At 30.2% G+C, this 22,703-nt stretch overlaps 2 protein-coding genes and 1 long non-coding RNA gene across 3 annotated transcripts in view; 2 read left to right on the top strand and 1 right to left on the bottom strand.

Moving 5' to 3' along the window:
* Window positions 1–22,703, bottom strand: part of LOC119602341 — a 195,030-nt gene that overhangs the window by 135,649 nt on the left and 36,678 nt on the right. The gene's annotated exons all lie outside the window — the stretch shown is intronic.
* LOC119602285 (poly(U)-specific endoribonuclease homolog) lies at window positions 829–3,555 on the top strand. The gene is made up of 5 exons (XM_037953720.1): window positions 829–1,104; window positions 1,318–2,602; window positions 2,666–2,862; window positions 2,921–3,153; window positions 3,216–3,555. Exons 1-5 carry the CDS (start codon window positions 1,029–1,031, stop codon window positions 3,447–3,449), a joined length of 2,025 nt encoding a protein of 674 aa, XP_037809648.1. The 5' UTR covers window positions 829–1,028; the 3' UTR covers window positions 3,450–3,555.
* The window catches only part of LOC119602336, a 65,816-nt gene continuing 47,205 nt past the window's right edge, over window positions 4,093–22,703 (top strand). The window contains 2 exon segments of the mRNA XM_037953787.1: window positions 4,093–4,363; window positions 7,055–9,380. Coding sequence (XP_037809715.1) covers window positions 9,270–9,380 — 111 coding nt within the window. The 5' untranslated portion in view covers window positions 4,093–4,363; window positions 7,055–9,269.

Genomic DNA, 22,703 nt, shown 5'->3' on the forward strand with positions numbered 1-22,703 from the left:
TAGTTGAAATAAAAAAATAAATGTTGGGCAATGACGAATTTTAAATACCCTACACAAACAATAACATCGGTATTTTATAATTCAAGTTGATCCCACATGTGCGGACATCCGATCAGTGGTAATTACTCTATACTCCCTATAAGCGGAATAGGCTTTGATTTTTATAGGTTCGCAGACTAAATAATCTGCTTGGAATAAATGCAGATTATTTATGTCTTTAGTCTCGATAATACTTTTACTGTAATATCAACATCAATTTGTCTGTAGTGCTGACTATAGTCTATTTATAATCTCGGCTATATCCTCTAGACAAAGCTGTAAACAGATTATAAATAGACGAGGCTATTAGCAAGCTATAGTAGGGAATATAGACAGATTTCTCTCAGGACTAGAGAAATACTAATCAATACTTTAGAAAGACTATATAGTCATTCTAGTCCCGAGTGAAATCTGTCTATAGCCCCAACTATAGTTTTCTAATATCATCGTTTACTAATAACCTGTCTACAGCTCAGTCTATAGTTTCTACTATATACTTTATGGTCACGTCCATAGTCTGCCTTTATTCTCACCTATACTCAGGACTAGAGTAATACTAATCAATACTTTAGAAAGACAATATAGTCATTCTAGTCCCGAGTGAAATCTGTCTATAGTCCCAACTATAGTTTGCTAATAGCATCGTTTACTAATAACCTGTCTAGAGCTCAGTCTATAGTTTCTACTATATACTTTATGGTCACGTCCATAGTCTGCCTTTATTCTCATAGATAAACTAAATTTACCGCCTTAATTCAAATAGCAGCTACATACACACAAACATTAAATGAGATCAACATTAAATTATTTTCAGTAATCACTTGAAGTCGGAATGACAGTGTGAGAAGACTGAACTTGATTTTAGTTTGAGTAAAACATTTGCCGCATTAACAACGTCTCTTGTCTGGTAAACAAAATAAACGTGAACGTCATTACTTGTCTCTATGAATTATTAAAATAAAAGAAACGAAAAAAAAAAACATTAAAAAATGTTATTGAAGTCTTCAAAATTAACAACCTTAGTGTTGTTGGTGGTTTTATGTGTGATTCAGTGCGAAATTTCAGGTAAGTTTCACAATAACTTTGGAACATTCCCAAAAAAATAACAAACAAAACAGCTGAAATAATATACTTATAATAAAATATATAAAATACATAATTACCCCTGCTTAATAAATGACCCTAATTCTTATCATTTATATTCATATTCTATATTCTAAGAAATGTTTATTTTTCTATTAAAAAAACACAAATTATTGAAAATTTTATTATCTACAGCTTCTTATAAAACTGAAGTAGAAATAACACCAGCACCTCCCGAGGAGCCTACTACCAAAAGATCTTGGTTTAAAAAATGGTTTGGAGGTTCTTCTCAAACCACTGTAGATCCCCTATTAGAAGTTACCACCGCCAAACCAACACAAAATGCTAATGTACCCCAGCCCTCTAGTAACAATCAAAAGCCTCCACCATTAAATATACCCACTGTGTCCGCCGGCAGTAATAAGCCTCCACCATTAGTTATATCTAATGCTCCCCTAGTGCCTTTGGGTCCTCGTCCTGATACGCCCTCTTCCTCGCCTTTTGGTGCCGGTCCTCCTCAGTGGCCTCAGGCTAATAATAATGCTAATAACGCTGCTAGCTCCACCACACATAATACACCTTTCGGTGCCGGACAGCCTAATCCACCACAATGGCCACAACCACATCCTGTAGGTGGTGTTTTGTCTACCACTGTGAAACCTCCTGTGCAGCAATACTTTAATAATATGCCCAATAATCAAAATGGACCTGGTGGTCAACCCAATTTACCCAGACCTGGTGCACAACCTAATATGCCTCCCGGATTTGCTCCTTATCATCCACCCAAGTCTCAGCCCTCCGGTTTGGATTTAAGTTATGGTGGTGGATTTAATGCTCGTCCTCAACAGGGAGGAAAACCCGGCTCTGGTTTAGCTCCCATGACAACACCCGCCCCGACCTCCACTTCCACGTCAACTTCTACAAGTTCTACTACCACAACTACTACCACTACACCCCGCCCTCAACAATTGGATTTCGATTTACGTGGTGGTTTTGATTCGAAAAAGCCTGCTTCTCCTCAACCCAGCAACAAAGACCAGTTTCCTTCTTTGCCAGCTCCACGCAGACCTTCCGTAAAAGAAGATTTTCCCGCCTTGCCTGTACCTAAATCCCCCACTCCCACACCCTCTTCCCCCTTGAATCCTTCATCACCTTCAGCCTGGAATAAGCCATTGCCCACACCAGCTAATGTACCCAGCAGCTCTGTAACTACAACCGTACGCTCACCCACTCCCAAGTCTCCTGTGGCTGGCTCTGGTGGTTCCACTGGTGGTGTATCGTTTGTTCCCCATACCGGCACCACTACCACCGTACGTCCTGGTTTTGAAAATCAAGGCAATAATTTGGCTTCTGATGATGAAATTCGTTCCCTAACTGAAACCCTCTACACTAAGGAAGTCAACAGCCAATTGAACTTGGTTACTGTTAACGCTCAAGGCAAGACAAGATCCATTGATAGCACCGATGAGGCACCACAACCGTAAGTTGGATTTAATTAAGAAGGTCGGAATTCAGTATACAATTTTCATTTTTCTTTCCAAAGACTTTTAGATGTTGACCCTAAAGCTTTAGATTCACCCACTATTGCCAAAATGCGTTTATTATTCAATAACTATGAAGAGGATACTTTGGTGAATGAGCATGTTACCCCCATAGAACGTAAAGAGGAAAATGATTTTGTTGATGCTGTCATGGCCACCAATGTCATGAGACAAGCCATGTTGTTCCTGCAGCAAAAGGGTAAGAATGTAGAATGTTTACTAAAATACATTTTTAACCACTGTTTATTTTTTTAAAGGTATTGTTTCTCCCGATCCCAAGACCCACCGTGATTTGGTTAAAGAATTATGGTTTACTCAATATTCCCGTGGTAGCGGTAAAATTGGTAGCTCCGGTTTTGAACATGTTTTTGTTAATGAAGTCAAGAACGGCACTATTATTGGTCTACACAACTGGGTGTATTTCCATGATGAGGAAAAGGCGGGTCACTTAGATTACAAGGGTTATCTTAACCAATTGGATTTGGGAACGGTAAGCAATCGAATATTTTTATTTTAATATGTTATGACTTATGAGCTGTTTACTCTTTGCAGAAAGGCAAAGTCATGAAGGTACGCTTTACCCATAATGGTTTAAATAAACCAGTCAATACTTTGTTTATTGGCACCTCACCCGAATTGGAATTGGCTTTGTATACGGTGTGCTTTAAGTTGAGACCTGATCGCACTTGCCCCGTTTCTTTGGGTAATAATAAATTTGGTGTTGTAACCTATTCGTGGCGTTATCGTGGCAAGAGTTTAATAGGCAGTGCCTATCCCGAAATTTAAGTTGTTGTAAAACGAAATGTTTTTTTGTATAAAGTGACATTTTTATATTAAAAGAAAAAGTTTAATAAAAATTAAATTAAATTAGTTTAGATTTAACTAAGAGAAATACAACCTTGTTTTGAAAATAAACTATAAGGTGTAAAACTTGGCTATAGGCAAACATTTTTGGTCTGGCAACATTGAACTAGTTACTATACTGCTGTATTAAGCAGGGACATCAACTACAAGAAGAAGTGTGTTAAAGTGGGGAGGTTAAAGTTAGGGAATTTTATTTTTGTTTATTATAAGATGTCAAGGTGTAACTATACAAGGTGAAATCTGTGGCGAATTGTATTATGATAGATAACAAAACTCACCACAAATTTGGTAAATTTGGGAAACGTTTTATTTACCTCACACGATAATATGTCAAAATTATTGGAAATCATAGCATTTTAACAAAAAAATGAATATGTTCCTTTAGTATTTCTGCAAAGTGGTAAGTTTCTTTGTCAACACAAAAACAGCGTTGCCACACCTCAACTTTATGGAAGTGATTAAACAAAGAAAAACGCCTATTACGGTAAAAACAATATGGCTGCACCATTTTTAAGTGAATTCGCCGGTTTAGTGTTGCATTAACTACTTCGCTTATTACTAAATCAGTATCACAGCAACTGTCGCCGCGGACGCACGAATAACGGGAAACGAATAAACTGCGCAAAATTTATAACGAAAACAAACAAATTGTATTTGAAAAAACAATAAATATTTTAAAAAATTGTTATTAAACTTAACATATAAATTAAAACTATAAAATTATTTAAAAAATTGCTTTAAAATATTAAGTTAAAACCACAAAAAATCTGCTCAAAGAGTGGGTGTAATTGAAGAAAAAAAACAAGCTGTTTTTACGGCAAATTTAAGTGAAAAAAGTGAGTAAATAACAAAAAAAGAACAAAAACAATAAAGTGATGGTAAATTTTGTGAAAAATCTTTGTTTGTATAGGTGTATCTCTGAGTAATGATGGTGTTTTTTTCTTGTGGGGTTCATTTGAGCGTTTGTTAGTAGTAGAATTGGTATTATTGTAATGTTTTCATTTAGAGTCTACAACAACAACTAAAATATACCTTTTAGTGTATAGAATATAAAAAACAAGAAGAAGCAGACAATAAAGGAATCAAACACAAAAGAAAACATGAATTTAAAAGTCGGATAAAATCAAAGAAATTACAAAGCAAGCAAGCTTAATTAAAATAATAATAAAAAACTATTAAACATTAAAAATTTCACAACCGGATGATGATTCTTATTTAATCAAGCCGACAGGATTTGAAAAAATATATAAAACTTTCAACTTTAATTGTTTAATTGCATGGGAAAGTTTAGAGGGGAGTTTGGTTTGGCAAAAAAAAAGTGTTGCCAATTTTAAGTAGAATTTAAAATTACACTAAGATTTAAGATTTAAAAATCTTGTTTCTTTTGAAGCATAATTTGGATTTTTTTTCGCAAATATGCCCAAATCAAAATTTTTGTCTTTTATTTTTAAATTTGTAATTTGATTACCGTATTTGGTTTTTGCTGCTTTAATTATTACCAACACAGGTCATCATACTTATTTTTTTATTTATGGTTTTGTTAACCAAAAGTTTCATATTACACAGTTTTTTATACACTTAGCTTAAAACAAATAAAGGTGTAAATAATTTATTTTTAATTTTTTTTTTTCGTTTGTTTAAGCTCACCTATCAAATTTCATATAATTTATGTTTTTTTTTTACCAGAATTGCAGTTTGCATTGAGTAATCGTCTCTTTCTAAATATAACCCTGTCCATAAATTGTTTTTTATATTTTTTGTTGTCATTGCTATTTCTGTATTTGTTGTTGTCATTCTTATTACACCATAATAACAAACACTCATTATAAAAAACTAGTTTGAAATTCAATTTATTGATATTAAAATATTTTTTTTTTTTTTTTGAAATGAACAATGGAGGTTTTTATTTTACTTCAAGATTGTTGAATTAATATTATTGGTTATGGGTAAAAAGTTAATTCGCAAAGTAATTAATTTGTAAAAGATTTCATAATTTAAAAATTCTTTAGAACGCAAGGACTTAAATTCCTATATGAGATGATTTTTTTCTTTGTTTAATAATTATAATGTAAATTTATATTTAAAACCGCATTATTAAATTTAATTGCCTATGTAAAAATACAAAACCAAACCCTTTATAGAGAATATTTAAACCACAGGTCTCAGCCTAATGAACTCAAACTAGCCTAGCAGAACGTGAATAGTTTTTCGTACTGAAGTATCAGATCATTTCCTAATTTATGCTTATTTTAAGTTTGAAAACTGTATTAACAGATTAAAAAGGGACTATGTTCCTTTGAACTTCCAACAAATTTCAGAAAGAGTCTTAATTTTTTGAAATATTTGTAAGACCGATAAGAGAGATTACGTTTTGAATTTATAACGAATTAGAATCAGAGCCTTCAATTTTAAAGATACTTGAAGATACAGATATTATTTGGCTTTTTGTTTGATTGAGATGGCCATAAAGCACTGTGACCTGTGTTAAGGTCCTTTGTGTTCTCGTATGAATCTTAATGTCAGTGAGAGATTGAATATTTCATTAAGCGATAAAAATGCGCCTCCCAGAATACTCCCTCTAAAAGGCCATAGTAGATGACAGTCACAAAATACATGTTCGGAGGTTTCATCCTGCAGTTGATAAAATCTACATAACCTCGTCACATTGTTACCAAGAATGGCATCTAAGTCCACAGTGTCTGGTATAAAATCCCGTTAGTAATCTTAGGTCACTCTTGCTAAGCGACAATATCTTTTGGAATTTACCCTTTGTTAGCGTTTTGCCTGTCTGAGTCCTGATATTGACCAGTGGCGGAGAAATTTGGATTTAACATAAGTATCGCATTTTTCCCTAATGTATCCTTTGAATATAGCAAAAAATGGTTGCGGCCCAATAAAAGGGCCCCATGCGTCCCTATTTGCCAGACAATCTGCTCTTTTATTGTCAGACCATCAGGTCTGACTATACTACTATACTACAACTCTCCAGAGATCCGGAACGATATCTGAATTGTTCACATTGGTTATATGATCTCATTACTCTTATGATTAAATGTCTCATACTCTTATGATTAAATGTTATATTAATACTCAGAAACTTATTAGAGAGACGACGTGACGCCGTACTACCGACAAGAACTGTAATGATCTCTCATATATTTACTTCTTCGCACCTGTCAGATCTTCAATATATGAATTTGACAAACTGCCCCTTAATGCGAATGGAAAGTGGGACCTTTAATTGTAAAAACCGGAGACTGGACAGCAGTTCTACAGAGATACAGAAATAAAGTCTTTATTATATATGTATACGATCTCATACTTGGAAGATCATAAATCTCCTAATTTATATCAATTGGCCTATGAATTAAACACATTATTATTGCAAAGTCAATTTTAAAATATCTAGATTAAATTAAGGCAAGATTCAATCAATATAACAAATCATAATTTGGTATCAAACTTTGTTTAAACTTAATTAACTTACATTACAAAACCACTAAATTACTCTTTCTTTTATTTTACAGTAATTACTAAACTTTTAAAAACTTGGCAATCCTGAAATACTACAAATTCGCCTTGAACACACACACAAACATTTGTATCCTTCGTTTAACGGGATAACAAGTAATTGCTACTAAACTCAACAGCCAGAAGAGAGATACAACACAATGATTGTCAAAAAAGTATGGTGAATTACACAATGTCTTATCATTTGCTGGCTCGCTCTTTTTGCACTCTCTCTCGCTCTCGTTCTTGCTCTCAACAACCATCACTGCAATGTCGTCTATTACAGTTTGAGTGAAATGTAAGCAAAACGCACGTATACGCGAAGGAAAGAACATCGTGCACGGTTAAACGCGAGTGTAGTTTTGGAAGGAAAATAAAAAAAGGAAACACAAATTCAAATAAAAAATATTGCAAAAGAAAATATTAATCAAAAGTGGAAAAATAATAGAATAAAAAAAATCGATAAAATGCAATTAAATTATCATACAATATATAAAGTAAATAATATTTATATATAAATTAAATGATTGAAAATTACAAATAGAAAAAATATTAAACGAAATAGTGCGTGTAAAAGAGTTTTGTGTGTCTGTGTGTGAATTTTTTTAAATAGTTGTAAATGTGTGTATGTAGATAATGGTATGTATGCCTGTATGACGGTCGGTCGGTTGTTTGCTCGAGCTACGAGCTTAACAATAATGTATGTTGGTTGTATAAGTACATATTTTTGGGTGTGAAAACGAAAGTGAAAATCTAGCACAGCAGCTACGAGGACCAAAAACAACGAGGACGAAAAAGTAAAGAAGACAAACAGGCAGGCAACTACTGCTGTTAGTTAGGCAGGCAGGGTGAAGGGAATACTTACTAATAGTATTTAAACGTTATAGTTATACCCTGAACTGATCTTTTTTTGTGTAGCATTCTTCATACCCATAACAAAATCTTCAACATCATCATCATCACCAACATCATTTTGTTTTTCATCATCATCCTCCTTCATCATCATCATCAAAAATCTCATACTCATCTCTAGGGTGGATTAAATGTTACATAAAAACAAGGTGTAAATAAAGTGTATAAGACTGAGTGTGTCGTCTCTATGTGTAGTAATAACAACAACAAGAACAGCAACATTTAAAAGAAATTAAAACAAATACAACAACAAAAAGTGCATTTTTTTGTAACGAAAACAAAAGTGAAATATTAAACAAATAAAAAATAATTATATACTACAACAAAAGCTGTAAAGTAAAACGCAAATAATTTTATAAAAATAAAACAAAAACATTTTGTCAGTCAATTAATATTTAATAAACACAAAAAAGTGTGTATACAACAACAACAAATTAAAGATAAAATAAAACTGAGAGATACAAAGACACACATGAAAAGGGAAAATAGAAGAGAATATAAAAAAAATATATAAAAATAAAATCAATTCTTAAAGGACATGACTGACTGGCTGGCAGGCTGGTAGCCTGGCTTTGTATGAGTGTATGTTAAGCTCTTTAGAAGTTCATGTGTATGTATGTGTATGCATGTGTATGTGACGTCAAAAGTCGTAATCATTGTTGTTATACATAGAGGAGATATTATTAAAGTTTTATATTGTTGATGTTGAGATTGTCTTTGCTGCTGCTGCTGTTTCTTCAAATGTTTCTTCACACCACCAACAACGACGCCAACAGCAGCAACACCACCACCTCCTACAACGTTGTGGCGTTTGTCAAACGCTCCCACATAATCTAAGCTTCTTCTATATTTACAGTTACAACTCTCCCTATAAACAACATAAAAAGAGTTTCGAAACAAATAAAAGATAAACGAGCGAAAAAAAGGAATAAAAAAGGAAAATGACAAGAACATAAAACTAAAGAAAACTTAAAACAAAAATAAAACAAGTGAGAGCAAGTGTGCGTGTATTAGAGTTTTTTTTCTGGTGAGTGAGTTTTATTTTAAATAGAAATACAAAAACTCACACACATACAACAACAACTACAAGTACTTTAGCCAAGTACTTCTTGAAACAGCAACCAACCAACCCCCCCCCCAAACAGGAATCATACTTAACCTCTTTGTTCACCTTGTTCCAAGCCAAATAGCAACAACAACAACATCAACTAGACACAAAAATTAAAAAAAGCTAAAAAGTAAAAGAAACACACAAAAAAAGTGTAATAATAAAAAAATAATAAAAATAATAGCGTAAAAAATATAAAAGAAAATATCATAATGGAGCAGCCCAGCATACTTGTTAGAATTTTACACTCGATACCGCATGTGAACTACACATTTCAACGGGTTAATGACACCTTCAATCCGGACAGCGATGTTTATCTAGAGGTGAGTGAATTGTTGTCATTTTTGTTTTTGCCTTAAATTAGGACAACTAATTAAGTTTATGTTTTTTTCTCGATATGATTGTGTCACTTGGCTCCTTTAGAGTTGTTTGTTTAAAATTAAAGCTGTTTAAGCAAAAAAAACTTTTTATCTGTTTATTTTTTTGCTGAAAAAACTGCATAGTGTCTGTTGTTTTTTGTCTGAGATTTTTTCTTGTCTCTTGTTTTTGCCATCTTTTTTTTCTTTCTGAAATTTAAAGCAATTGTCTACAATGTTGTTACTAGGGTGATCGATTATTCGACATTTTCCAAAAACCGGTTTTCGAATAGTTCGAATAGTTGACATTTCAAAAAAACCGGTTGATATTTTTCAAATTCAGAAAAAACCGGTTAACCGGTTTTTCATAATAAATAAAAAAATATATGTTAATTTGAAGAAATTAATGTTTATGATTAAATTTGATTAATAAAACATGGCCCGAAATGATTTTTAACAGTTTAACAGATTATAACTTTAGATCTAGTCGTCTGATTTACATTATTTCTTTAATATAAAAAAAAATTAGGAAAAAAAGTGGACACTTCTGTTAAACATAAGGTACTATGTAATCCTAGCTTATTCTAAAGCCCTTTTAGGAAATTTTCATAGGCATTCCAACACTTCCATAATATTTCAGCGGTAAATTAATTATTGTAATTGGAATATAATCTTAAGATTAATAAAATTTTATTAAACAGTTATCAATTTTACAAATAAATTTTTTTAATTAATTAGGAAAATCAAAAAAGTTTAACCAATGGTGCTTTAGAAAAATATATCCTAGTTCCTGGACTCGAATATTTTTAAACGGGCTGTATTATTTACTTCAAAATTTCATTTAAATAATCTTTGAATACAAAGCAAATAAAAGTATTCGAAACCGGTTTTTAAAAAGTGAAAAAACCGGGTTATTCGATATTCGAAAAATCAACATTTAGAAAAAACCGACACTGGTAAAGCAGAAAAAACCGGTTTTAAAACCGGTTGAAAAATCGAGTCGATCACCCTAGTTGTTACGTTTTTCTTTTGCTGTTGTGATAAGAATTTTCAAAGTTTTGCACAAAAGTAGAAGAAAATAAAGTTTTATGTATCAACATTCAAGTGTTTGCATTCACATGCCCACATCTTTTCTTTCTAACTTAACTAAACTGCTACAGCAAAATTTTTTTAACGAAATCGATAACCCAGCGAAGAATTGAATTAATAAAATAATTTTCAAATTTCTATGACAAAATTTAAAATTGTTCATTGTTGTATTTGTTGATCTTTGCCATAATCCTAAGATTTGCATATTCGACAATTCGGATATATCGCCGAATTCGGGTCTCTGCCAAGGCAGGACAATTACAGAGAAGCATTTTTACAACTCCTACTGATATCATAGAACGGAAGACCAATGCGTCTAGCATGGTTTAAAATTTACAGATACCAGTAACAATCGATACCTGCTTACCTACTTGTGGTCTTTGGAGTCCAAGGAGATGTTTAGACCTGCATGGAAATATATGTGGCCAAAGCGCTCTAGCTAATGAGCACGTGTGTTCACGCAACCATCGGTTACGAGCAATAGAGGAGCAGTTTTCAATAATGTCCTACAGAAATCATAGATCGGAAGATCAATACGTCTAGAATGGTTTACACTCCCCAATGACAATCGATACCTGCTTACCTAGTTGTGGTCTTTGGAGTCCAAGGAGATGTTTAGACCTGCATGGAAATATATGTGGCCAAAGCCCTCTACCTAATGAGCACGTGTGTTCACGCAACCATCGGTCATGAGCAATAGAGGAGCTGTTTTCAATAATTTGCCTCTTTATTACAAGAAGTGGAAAACCGCAGAACTGATCTATACCCAGTCCGCTAAGAGTGGTGCCAGCTATTGCAAAGGTGTCAGCAATATTTTTGTCATACGAACTCCCGTATCCCTTGACCCAAATTAGGGTCAATGTCTCGAATGTCTCTCGTTGAGAGACGTCCGGCATTCTAGATGTGGAAAACACACCAATTAGAGATTTAATAGCAGCTTGACTATCGGTATAAATTATGATATCCCTGTTAGATCCGATCGCTGTTATTTCACCTTGAAGGATTCTGTAGTCATCATTGAGTCAGATAGGACAAGATCAATAATCAGTTGCGAAACAATTTCGTTCACTGATCGACGTGTTAATCACTTAATAAATTATGACAGGGAGTGTATGCATTTCGACTTTCGCTATTCGAGTCATGAAATATGCAAAACTGTCTCGAGATTTAGTTCTCAGCTGATCCTTGTGATTAAATCAATTTCAGCCTGAGTAACAGTGCAGCCATTAGACAATCTAATGGAAATCAAGAGAAACAATCTGTAACAATTTCGAAGCCGTAATTGTGGACTGAGATCCCTGTTCCGCAAGGCCTTGTTTTAATCCTAGTTTTTTCTCTTTGCTTTGCTGTTGTGAATGAATAATTTTGAAGAAAATTTTCCCATTTGATTTTGATAAATTAAACAATTTTTTGGTTTAAACTAATTTCTTAAAATATTCTTATCTGGTTAACATAAACAATAATGACCCGTTATTCAACTAAAAAAATAAATATTACTCTAACAGTTTTTGTTGACAATTTGATAAAACTTTTCCAAGTATGTAGAAAAGAAGATACAATAACTTTTGCAACAAATAACAAACAAATAGTTTTAAAAAAATATTTTCTAAATAAAAACTCATGTTTACATTTCACAAAAAACGAGTTGATAAAATTAAAAGAAGAAGAAATTAGATTTTAAAGTAAATATTTTATATAAGTGTTAAAAATTTAGCCTTGAATTTTTAACATAAGAGAAAATGTTTATTAATAATGCATACAGTTTTTAGAAATTAAACAGAGGTATATGTATTTGTTTTGACATTTACATTGCTGAGTTTAGGTTAAATATTTTCTTAAGCTATAACAACACTCAGTACCTGCTGTGATGATTTATGATTTATGCAGTATTTCAAAATTTAAGACGTTTACGCTTCAATGTGACAAATTCATTTGCATTTGTTTTTTTTTTCAGTTTTATTTTTATCTTTACACACTAAGACAGTAGTATAGTGGTTACATCCTATATATACATAGTAGTTGTAGTAGTATAAAACAGCTATAATGTAACAGTTATTATTCCTTATACAAAGCCACTGGATACAATTTTTCCGTCTCTAACAAACTAGTGACAAGTACAAACATATACATATGTAGGTACATATATCTTTTGCTGACTTTCTCTGTTTCAAGTGCCCCTCAGTGACTTCCTTTTGCCTATTTAGACATGTCCTCGCCGGCATAAAGGCAACAACAATAATAACTACAGTTGCAAATGTGTGTGTGTGTTTGGATAGTTGTATGCGTTGAAATGTACTATATCAGTATGACAATTGTTTGTCATTTTAAAAACAAGTCCTTGAATTGTGTTATAAATCACACCTCAATCATAAGTGTTACAACAAAAAACACTCAAGAAAAATGCAAATAATGTCATAACAGGTATCTTTACACACATAATTGTAGCAATATTTTTTTCTAGGTTAACATGTACTTTGTCACATTATCCTTAAATTACAAAAATGTAGCAAAATTTCTATTCTATTTAGATTTATAGCAAAACCTTTTTAGTTCAATTAAACTTAATAAAAGTTATTGTTATTAAACAATGTTTCTAAAAGAATTTTTTCTTTATTATTTGAGTCTGCAATTTCTTCAATTACTTAGGTCGTTAGTCATTTGTGGCATTCTTCTTTTTTTTTGTTATGCGCTCTTCAAGCACTCAATTAGCAACACCACACCATACCACGCCTATACTTACTCTTATGCCATATTTAAGTGCAGGCCTAGGTTTGCATTGCTGTTGTATTATGACGTAAAAGCCCATAAATGTAGCCGAAGTAGCGAAGTTTATTTTAATTCAGCAGCATTTAAGTGCAACAAACGAACAACAACAAAGCAAGTAAAAGCAAAATCATACATTTTTGTGTTTAACGAAAACGTCAGAGACATCCTTGCCATTGATTGTCCTAGTTTTTGCACTAAATTGCACGTCATTGGTTTGAATACTAAAAATAACAAAACTAACAACAACACCAGCAAAAACTCACAACAAAAATATATTTCAACATTTCCATTATTGCCGTTTTTAATAGTGTTTTTTTGTTATTGTTAATATTGTTGTAGTTGTTTTTATTATGTATGCTGGTAATCCTGCAAAAAAACCAAACTGAATGAACCTTGTTGTGTTTTTTTTTCGTTTTTCAACTCGTTTTCATTTCAAACCACTCACTCTCCCTCTCACTACGGCTTTAACTGTAACATCAACAAATTACTTAAATGTAGAAAACGTCATCAGTAGTTGTAGCTGTAATAGTAGTATGTAGTTGTACGAGTAGTTTTTAGAAGGATAAATTGAGAATCAAAAGAAAACAAGGAATAACAAAAAAAAAGTAGTACACATGTACATAAAACTGAAATATATACTCTACATTAAAATTTTTGTTGTTGACCAAACTGATGAGTGTTCACACAACAACAACAGCAACATCTACTGACAACAACAATATAAAATTGATGATAACTTTTCCATGATGATGATGATGATGACGAGGATAGTGATGTGTAATGAATACATATACAAATAGGAATTTACATATGCCGACAGTTCGTGGTGTCATTATGTACCTTTAGGGATACTTATTTGAGTAATTCATTTACTCTCTGCCAATACTTGTCATTTAAATTAAAGATTTGGTTTAAATATTAACTAAAAGGATACATTGACTCCTTAAAATACCGCAGGGTCTTAAAATTGTGAGTACGTCCATGTGTGTGTGTGTTAAAATGTTTTAGTAAGCCAAGGCTTTTAAAGTTATGTAGTCAATATTCAATAAACTACTTTTGATCTGTTAAAAATGACATACTGCTGCACCAAAAAGTTTACTTTCCACAGTGGTCGAACTTAATGATCTGGCATCATTAAATTAAAAAAACTTGATGCCTTAATTAGCCAATTTTTGTATAATTTAGGCATCACGCCCACTTCTCTGAACCTAATATATTGCGGTAAAAATAAGAATTTAAGAATAAAAGAGTGTTTTTTTCCGAGGAAAAAGTAACACCTACTATATATTCCGCCCATTTTTATTTCTATTACTGAAAATGTAGTAAAAACTGTTAAATACTGTTGAAAAAATATAAACATTTAAAAATATTCCTTAATAACTATTTTGTTTTGTAGCAAGTGCCACGCCCACTATTTTAATTATGCCCATTTTTATTAAAAATAAAGTAAAATGTAAAATGAAATTACTCGTTTACAATTTTATTACACTATTTATTGACTATATTAATTAAAAGAATTAATTTTAATAAAAGATTTTACGCCCACTATTCAGACCCCGCCCATTTTTATATATTTCGCCCATTTTTATTTCAATTGCTGAAAATGTAGTAAAAACTGTTAAATTCTGTTGAAAAAATTAAACATTTAGAAATATTTAGTTTTGTAGCAAGTGACACGCCCACTATTTTAATTAGGCCCATTTTTATTAAAAATAATTTAAAATGAAATTACTCATTTACAATTTTAAGACACGATTTATTCTAGATATTAATTAAAAGAATTCATTTTAATAAAATATTTTACGCCCACTATTCAGACCCCGCCCATTTTTATATATTTCGCCCATATGTATTTCTATTACTGAAAATGTAGTCAAAACGGTTAAATATTATTGAAAAATATAAGCATTTAGAAATATTCTTTAATAACTATTTAGTTTTGTAGACAATGCCACGCCCACTATTTTAATTCCGCCCATTTTTATTTACATTATTGAAAATGTTGTTAAAACGGTTAAATACTGTTGAAAAAATATAAGCATTTATTAATATTCCATAATAACTATTTAGTTTTGTAGCAAGTGTCACGCCCACTATATAAATACAAAATACACATAATTGTAATAATTTCAAAAATTTCTATATTTTCATTTTTATAGAAGTTGCAAAAAATAACTGATTATATGATCACATGGGTACCTATTCCATTTTTTAAGATCAAGGTGGAAAATTTTTATAATAAATTTCCATAGATTTTGAAGATTTTAAACTCTAATAAACCACTTTGTCCTTTAATAAAACCCATAAAAACTCTTTAAATTTAAATTCATATAGACTTCACCTAATTATTTACTCTACAGCCTGTTTTTTGACCTCAATTTTCTTAAAAAGATCATATGGGAATTAAAATGAAAAGTTGCAGTATAAAATTATTGAGAATAGTAGGTTGTAGTGTGCATAAACAGTTCCAGTTTAGCCTCAAATGAATGCCAACAAATTTGCAACTTATGTATTACACTTAAAGTAACAAATTTCTTTGTTGATTATGTTGACGTTGTTGCTAATGCTGTTCACTAGTTTTCTGTTCCTTCATTTTTGCATCTTCATCAACATATTTGCGGCTTTTTATATTTCTCCGCTACCATATGTCCTCTGGAGACTAACCAATACAAACCACCAACCATTACCCTCTCAGCGTTTTTACAACATCTCAATCATTATGATTTTGTGTACTAGAAAACTATAGATAGATAAATATACTATTTACGTATGTAAGTATGGTAGATATGGTTGTTATGTTGCATCTTTACTAGTTTTTTTTGTTTGTTTGTATGTATGTATATTGTAGATGGTTGACCTAGTTGCATGACCTGAATGTTTATATAAAATATGCGAAAATCTTTTCAATATGCCAGTTTTTTTTTTTTGTTTTTGCCTTCTTAACTATTATGTCAATTTACATAATTTGTACTAAGGGATTTACAAATAACTACAAATATGTTTTATATATGTACATTAATGTAGTTTTGTACGTTAAAAACATGATGTATATGTACATGCAACATATTCATAAATACATCAATACAATAATCGGATTTCATATAAATTAATTCATGGAAAATATTGCTGGCATTAGTTATTATTGTTTATTGAACGCAAAAAAATTGAACGCCTAGTTTCATTTTTGTACATATGTTTAGTTTAAAATGTTGTTACATTTATGCTGCAAAGACTTGTTCTTGCAACCTACATTTAATGATGCCACTTAATATACATTCATGTAAATAAAAAAAAGAAAGAGGCGTTACATCTACGCGAATGTTATTTGTAAAAGTTTATATCTTCGGATGCAATTAAATTAAACAAGTCGTCAAAATTTGAAAAAAAAAGTAAAAATCCCGAGAACAAATTATACTTTTCTAAAGGATTGAACTGTGCTGAATCCGAATCTGACCTCAAATGTTTTATACCATCTGAAAGTCTATTCTGCCAACTTTAAAAATAAACTTGATATGTTGTTATTGTGAAACCACTAAAATGGTCTGCCCTCTAGTTTCCGTTAATGTAGACGCCACGCCCACTATTTTGATGCCGCTTATTATTTTAATAACAACATATTGCGGTAAAAATCAAAAAGATAGTTGTAGTGCACATTATTTTAATATGACTCATTATTTTAAAGGATAAAATAGTTAATTTTTAAGTTAAACACCACACCCACTATATATTCCGCCCATTTTTATTTCGATTGCAGAAGAAGTAGGCAAGACATAAAAATACTGTTAAAAAATCTCTATTTAACAGTTAAATATTTCGAAATATTCCATAATAACTATTTAGTTTTGTAGCAAGTGTCACGCCCACTATATTAATTCCTCTCATTTTTATGAAAATTAAATTAAATAAAATTACTCGTTTACTATTTTGGGATACAATTTATTATAGATATTAATTAAAAGGATTCATTTTAATAAATGATCCCGCCCATTTTCATTAAGAATAAAGTAATAATGAATTATATATTCCGTCCATTTTTATTTCGATTGCAAAGGATGTAGTCAAAACGATGAAATACCTATTTAACAGTTAAACATTTCTAAATTTTCTATAATAACTATTTATTTTTGTAGAAAATGCCACGCCCACTATTTTAATTTATTTTAAAAATGAAATCACTCGTTTACAATTTTGAGACACGATTCAGTCTACAAATTAATTAAAAGGTTTAATTTTAATAGCAAATGCTACGCCCACTACTCAGATCCCGCCCATTTTTATTCAGAATAAACTAATAATTAATTATTTGATTTTTGCTCTGCTTTTTAATACATTAGTTAAATATTTATTGAAATAGTCCATAATAAAAGGTGCAACGCCCACTTTGTGACCCCGCCCATTTAAAGATAGATTACACACAATTGTAATAGTAAAATAATTACGAAAATTTTCATTGTTATATTAATGATCATACTGAAAACCATGAGTTTTCAAGCTGTAAGGGAAGATATCTCGAAGAAAAAAGAAGATATATCAGAGTAGTCTTAGCGCTATTATAATATGTCATAAAAGGCCAAAAATGGACATGATATCTCGAATCCCAGATCTGTTGGAGAAATTTTGAGGCCAGATACGGATTCAGCGGATACTTTGGCCTCGGGATTCAAAATTTGTTGACATGTGTATATTAATATATGGAGAAATAAAATTAAATAAAAAATTTTCTTAATATAAAAATTCGTTTAAAAATAGATTCTCTTTCTTATAAAGTGTGGCAAGTTTTCAAATATTTCAAAATTCATATATCAACCTAAGTGGAAAATATTTCAAATTTATTTCAAATCAAAACCAAAAAATTAATAATAAACACACAAACTGTCAAAATATTTTTGTTTATAAACCAATTTTTCTTCTCTACATCTGTTACAAAATATGAAGAGGAGGAGTAGTGAGTGCTGCTGAGGTTAAGTAGGTGGTGGTTAGGTATTGTTGTTGATTAATTAACAATTTATAATAATATTTTTTATACATCATTTTAGGTTAAAAAAAGAAAAAGAATAAACTACTTTCACTTTTATAGGAAAATTATCAAATTTCAAAATTTTGCCTTCAAACATTTTTCATTTAATTTCGTTTTTTTATAAAAACACCCACTTATAATTTAAAGTGCTTACTAAGCAAGCTTCAAAACAACATAATGTTAATAGCAAAACCGGTATCTGACAATATTGGTTTGACTTTTTAAGAGCTCTTTTCTCAAATTAAACATGTATTCATATTACAGACTAGACTAGGGAATTTGTAAAGAGTTCCTCCAGAAATGTATACATATGCAAGTTGAAAGAAAATATGTTTAGATAACAAACGCCTTATATATGCATTTATGAATTTCAAGTGTTTTTTTTTTTTTTTTTTTTTTTTGTTGTAAAATTTTTAAATTCATATTTTTTTGTAGCTTTTACTGGGTTTTTGTCTTGATGTTGTTTTTTTTTTTTTTGTAAATGCCGCCACCGCCCTATATTATGATACACTATGGACTCGTTTAAACTTTCATTGTAGAAAAACAACAAATTTCTTATATACAAAAATTCAAATAAATATTAAACACTAAATGGAATGAGTAAAAGAATGAATGAAGAATGACTGATATGCTGGTTAGATAAAGTATATCTACTCTGTATGTATGTAGACCACAAATATAAATTAAATATACAGACAAATATCGTATGTATATTTGTTTAGTATATTGTATTGAATTCCTTTACCATATTTCATGATTATTTTCTTTGTTTGCACTTTATGTTTTTTCTCACTCTCTCTGTGTTTCCCTCGGTTTCTTTTCAAAAGTTCTAAAGAAAAAAAAAATTGTAACCAACCATTATTATTGTTGTGCTACCCTGCTCTGTACTGCAGTGTTGAAGATGTTTAAGTTGTAATCACTCAAAAGAAAACATATGCACTTTTCTGACACATTGTGTACATATTGTAGGTCGTATTGTTTTCATATTTATGAACGTAATTTACTGATAAATACACTTAAACGATAGTGACATTTTGCCTTATTTTTTATCACACATTTAGGTTCATTTCATTTATGTTTTTTTTTTAATTTTTTCTTCAGTTGTCATATTTAACGAATTACATGTCGATAATGGAAAGTGCATGAATGCATGTATGTAAACTGAAAAGAATGATTTGTTTCTAATGGTTATTTTGTTATTAATGTTTAAATAGATACTAAGTGTTGACAGTATGTTAAATAATGTATTGATTGTTTGCTATCTTTCAATAATATAAATTTCTTCTTTTCGAAACTATGTTGCAAACAAATTTTTATGGTATTTAATGGTATTGTATAAGAATTCTGTGGTAATAAGCGGAAATAGCAAAAAAACTTTTTACTATAAAAATTTTCTTTCAAAAACCTTCTTCACTTAAAAGCTTTTCACAAAATATTATAATTAAAGATACTAGTACTGAATAAAGAGTTTTTTAAAAAAGCCCTTTTTAATATAAAGCTTTTTATAATAAGCTTTTTTAATTTAAAACTTTTACTAAAAGCTTTTTAATATAATATTTTTTTGATAAAAGCTTTTTTACTAAAATATTGTTTCACTAGACAAGTCTTTTTCTGAAATTTACAAAGAAATTTTTATAATTTGTTTACAAAAAAGCTTTTTCCACAGAAAAACCTATTAGAATTAAAATATTTAATATGAAGCTTTCAAATACAAAGCTTTTTATTAAGATACTACTAGTGAATAAAAAACTTGTTGTAAAAAGCTTTTTTTAGTAAAAAGCTTTTATCATAAAATTTTTCAATATAAAGCTTTTACTAAAAGCTTTTTAATATAAATATTTTTACTAAAAGTTTTTTCACTGACAGCTTTTTTACTAACATATTTTTTCACTAGATAATACTTTTTCTGAATGTTTCACCCTTTAAGTTTTCTCGACAAAAGCTTTTACCAAGAAATTTTTATAATAACTTTTTTACAAAAAAAGCTTTTCCCGCAAAATAACCTTTTACAATACAAATTTTTAATATAAAGCTTTTTAGTGAAATCTTTTTAATATAAAGCTTTTAAATAAAACCTTTTAAAAAAATTTCCACTGACAGCTTTCTTACTAAAATGTTTAATATAAAGCTTTTTACTAAAAACTTTCTGACAGATTTCTTCCTAACATACTTTTTTACTAGAGAAGCTTTTTACTGAATTTTTTTCTTATTTAAATTTTCTCGAAAAGTTTTTTTTGCAAAGAAACTGGTTGATTTTATACTTTTTTGCTAAAAAGCTTTTTCCACAGAAAAACATATTACAATTAAAAGCTTAATATACATCATAGCTTTTCCCCAGAAGTGATAAAAGAAATAATCATGGTTTTTAAACTGAATATAAGCTTATTTTCGAAAAGAGCTTTAATGAAAATAAAAAGGAATACTAATCATTTGACAAAAGAAAACGAATTAAAGATAGTTTTTATTAAAGGGTGCTGTTGCCGGGTCAAATATTGACTAAAAATAAAACAAATGCCAAGGGTCTTTTTGACAAGGCTTGTCAAATTAAAGTGAAATTATAGTTTGAAAATTTAGTTCAAAGAAATAAAAACTGTAGCCAATTTGTAACGGCATGACAACATTACTCAGCATCCAGAGAGACAGTCAAACCAACAACAGACACGTAGACATGTTAAAAACATCTTGGGCATCTGCGCCGGCGCAATACAACTGCAGACAACAGCTGCTGCCCTTAGAGTGTATGGATGTTATGAAGCGTAAAATTAATAGCAATTAAGACAAAAGGAATGTTAAAAACATAAGTATTTCCTTTAAAATGTCTACTAGAGTGTTTATTTTTAGTTTCTTTAGGCACACAGACCATGACTCATATAGACGAGACAATAAGGATCATTTGAGGCTGTGAGTTAAGGTTTGAATTAAAAAACGGTGACATTTAGTTTTATGTTACAATTGAAAAAAGTAAATAGTGATTTGGGTTTTCTTAAATGTTTTATGGTGCTAGGCGAAGAGAGGAAGTTGTCTGAGAAATTTTATAAGGCGAAGTCCTTTTGAACTGCAGATATAGGATTTATTCTTACTTCAGCCGACTTCACCTTGACTAGGATCAGGGATAGGCAGAAACTGACAAATGAGACCTCTGAGCATATGCATTTGTGAAAGCAAGAGAGTAAGAAAGCTCATATGAGATCTCCTTGCTTATCACTGTTTTAAACTAGAGAAATAAAACGCTTAGGGGAAAACCTGTATAAGTCACACAGAGTTTAATCATTTTGTTTATTTTCTAAACAAAAATATAAAATTTAATTATCGTTTAAAATTTTCTAAAATTTAAACTTTTATATAATGATATTTAAAATATTTTGATTTAGTGGCTAAACAAGTTAATGCACTAATCCCTTTTAATTTATTTAAGACTCTTTGCAATACATTATAGGAATTTAATTTAATTTCATGAAAAAACTATTTTAATTATTGTTTTGCCCTGTGTGTTTAAATATATACATATATTTTCTGCATTTTAAACTAAATCTAGTTTAGTCAGTGAACATTTTCAACAGAAAATTACTAAAAACTAAACGTATGAATAAATGTATAAATGAATGACTCAGGGAAACCCCAAAAGTGTCGAAACACACTTATCATTAGTTTCAAATAGTTGTGGTTACAAATCGTCTAATCGGCTTTAATTTTATTTGCCATATACCAAATAAAAAGAGGGAGGTGTGAAATTTAAAACTTTGTAGCCAAATTGCATCAAATAATTTTTCGTATATGTATATATCCACTAAATCTAAGCCAAATAAGTCTAAGCTCTCAACAAAATGAGTGCAGCCAAAGAGGGGATATGAAAATGTGTATGTGTGTGTGTATTGAGTCTGAAATTGACACTTGAAATCTCTATTTATGTTGAAAATTTCACTAATTAAAAGCATGTCTATTAGGATCAAGTTTTTATAATTAAAAAAAGTAGAGACGGATCAACTCAACTGGCTAACTGGTCACTGCTATGTAGCACACACGATTTTTTGTTGGTGGCTGTTTAAAACACGCACATGTTTTAGTATAAAATTTTAAGCTTTTTAATGGAAAAATTTAAAATTTGTTTAATAAAAAAATATATTAACATCAGATAAAAAATAATTACTGGCAAAAAACATTTATGCAAGCTATTTAATTATAAGTTTTTTTTTTTTTTTTTTGTTTAAGTGGTAAAAAGTAATAAAAAGTTATAAAGTTTTGAAAGTAAAGTATACAAAAGTTTATTTAATTTTGCATTAACTATTTAAATAAGTATTTCACTTGGTTTCCCATTATAAATTTAAACAAATTTCTAATTTTATTACAAAAAAAACTAATTGAACTTTGAAAAGTATTTAAGTATTTGCCATTTGCATTAAGTAAATTTTTTTTACAAA

The sequence above is a fragment of the Lucilia sericata genome, unplaced genomic scaffold, assembly GCF_015586225.1.
Source record: "Lucilia sericata isolate MDLA Ls3-8-SP2 unplaced genomic scaffold, ASM1558622v1 Contig000006F_arrow, whole genome shotgun sequence".
Lineage (NCBI taxonomy): Eukaryota > Metazoa > Arthropoda > Insecta > Diptera > Calliphoridae > Lucilia > Lucilia sericata.

Coding starts and splice junctions, on each gene's coding strand:
- LOC119602285 (XM_037953720.1), top strand. CDS start 1,029: ATGTTATTGAAGTCTTCAAAATTAACAACCTTAGTGTTGTTGGTGGTT. Junction 2,603..2,665: donor ACCGATGAGGCACCACAACC/GTAAGTTGGATT, acceptor TTCTTTCCAAAG/ACTTTTAGATGTTGACCCTA. Junction 2,863..2,920: donor GTTGTTCCTGCAGCAAAAGG/GTAAGAATGTAG, acceptor ATTTTTTTAAAG/GTATTGTTTCTCCCGATCCC.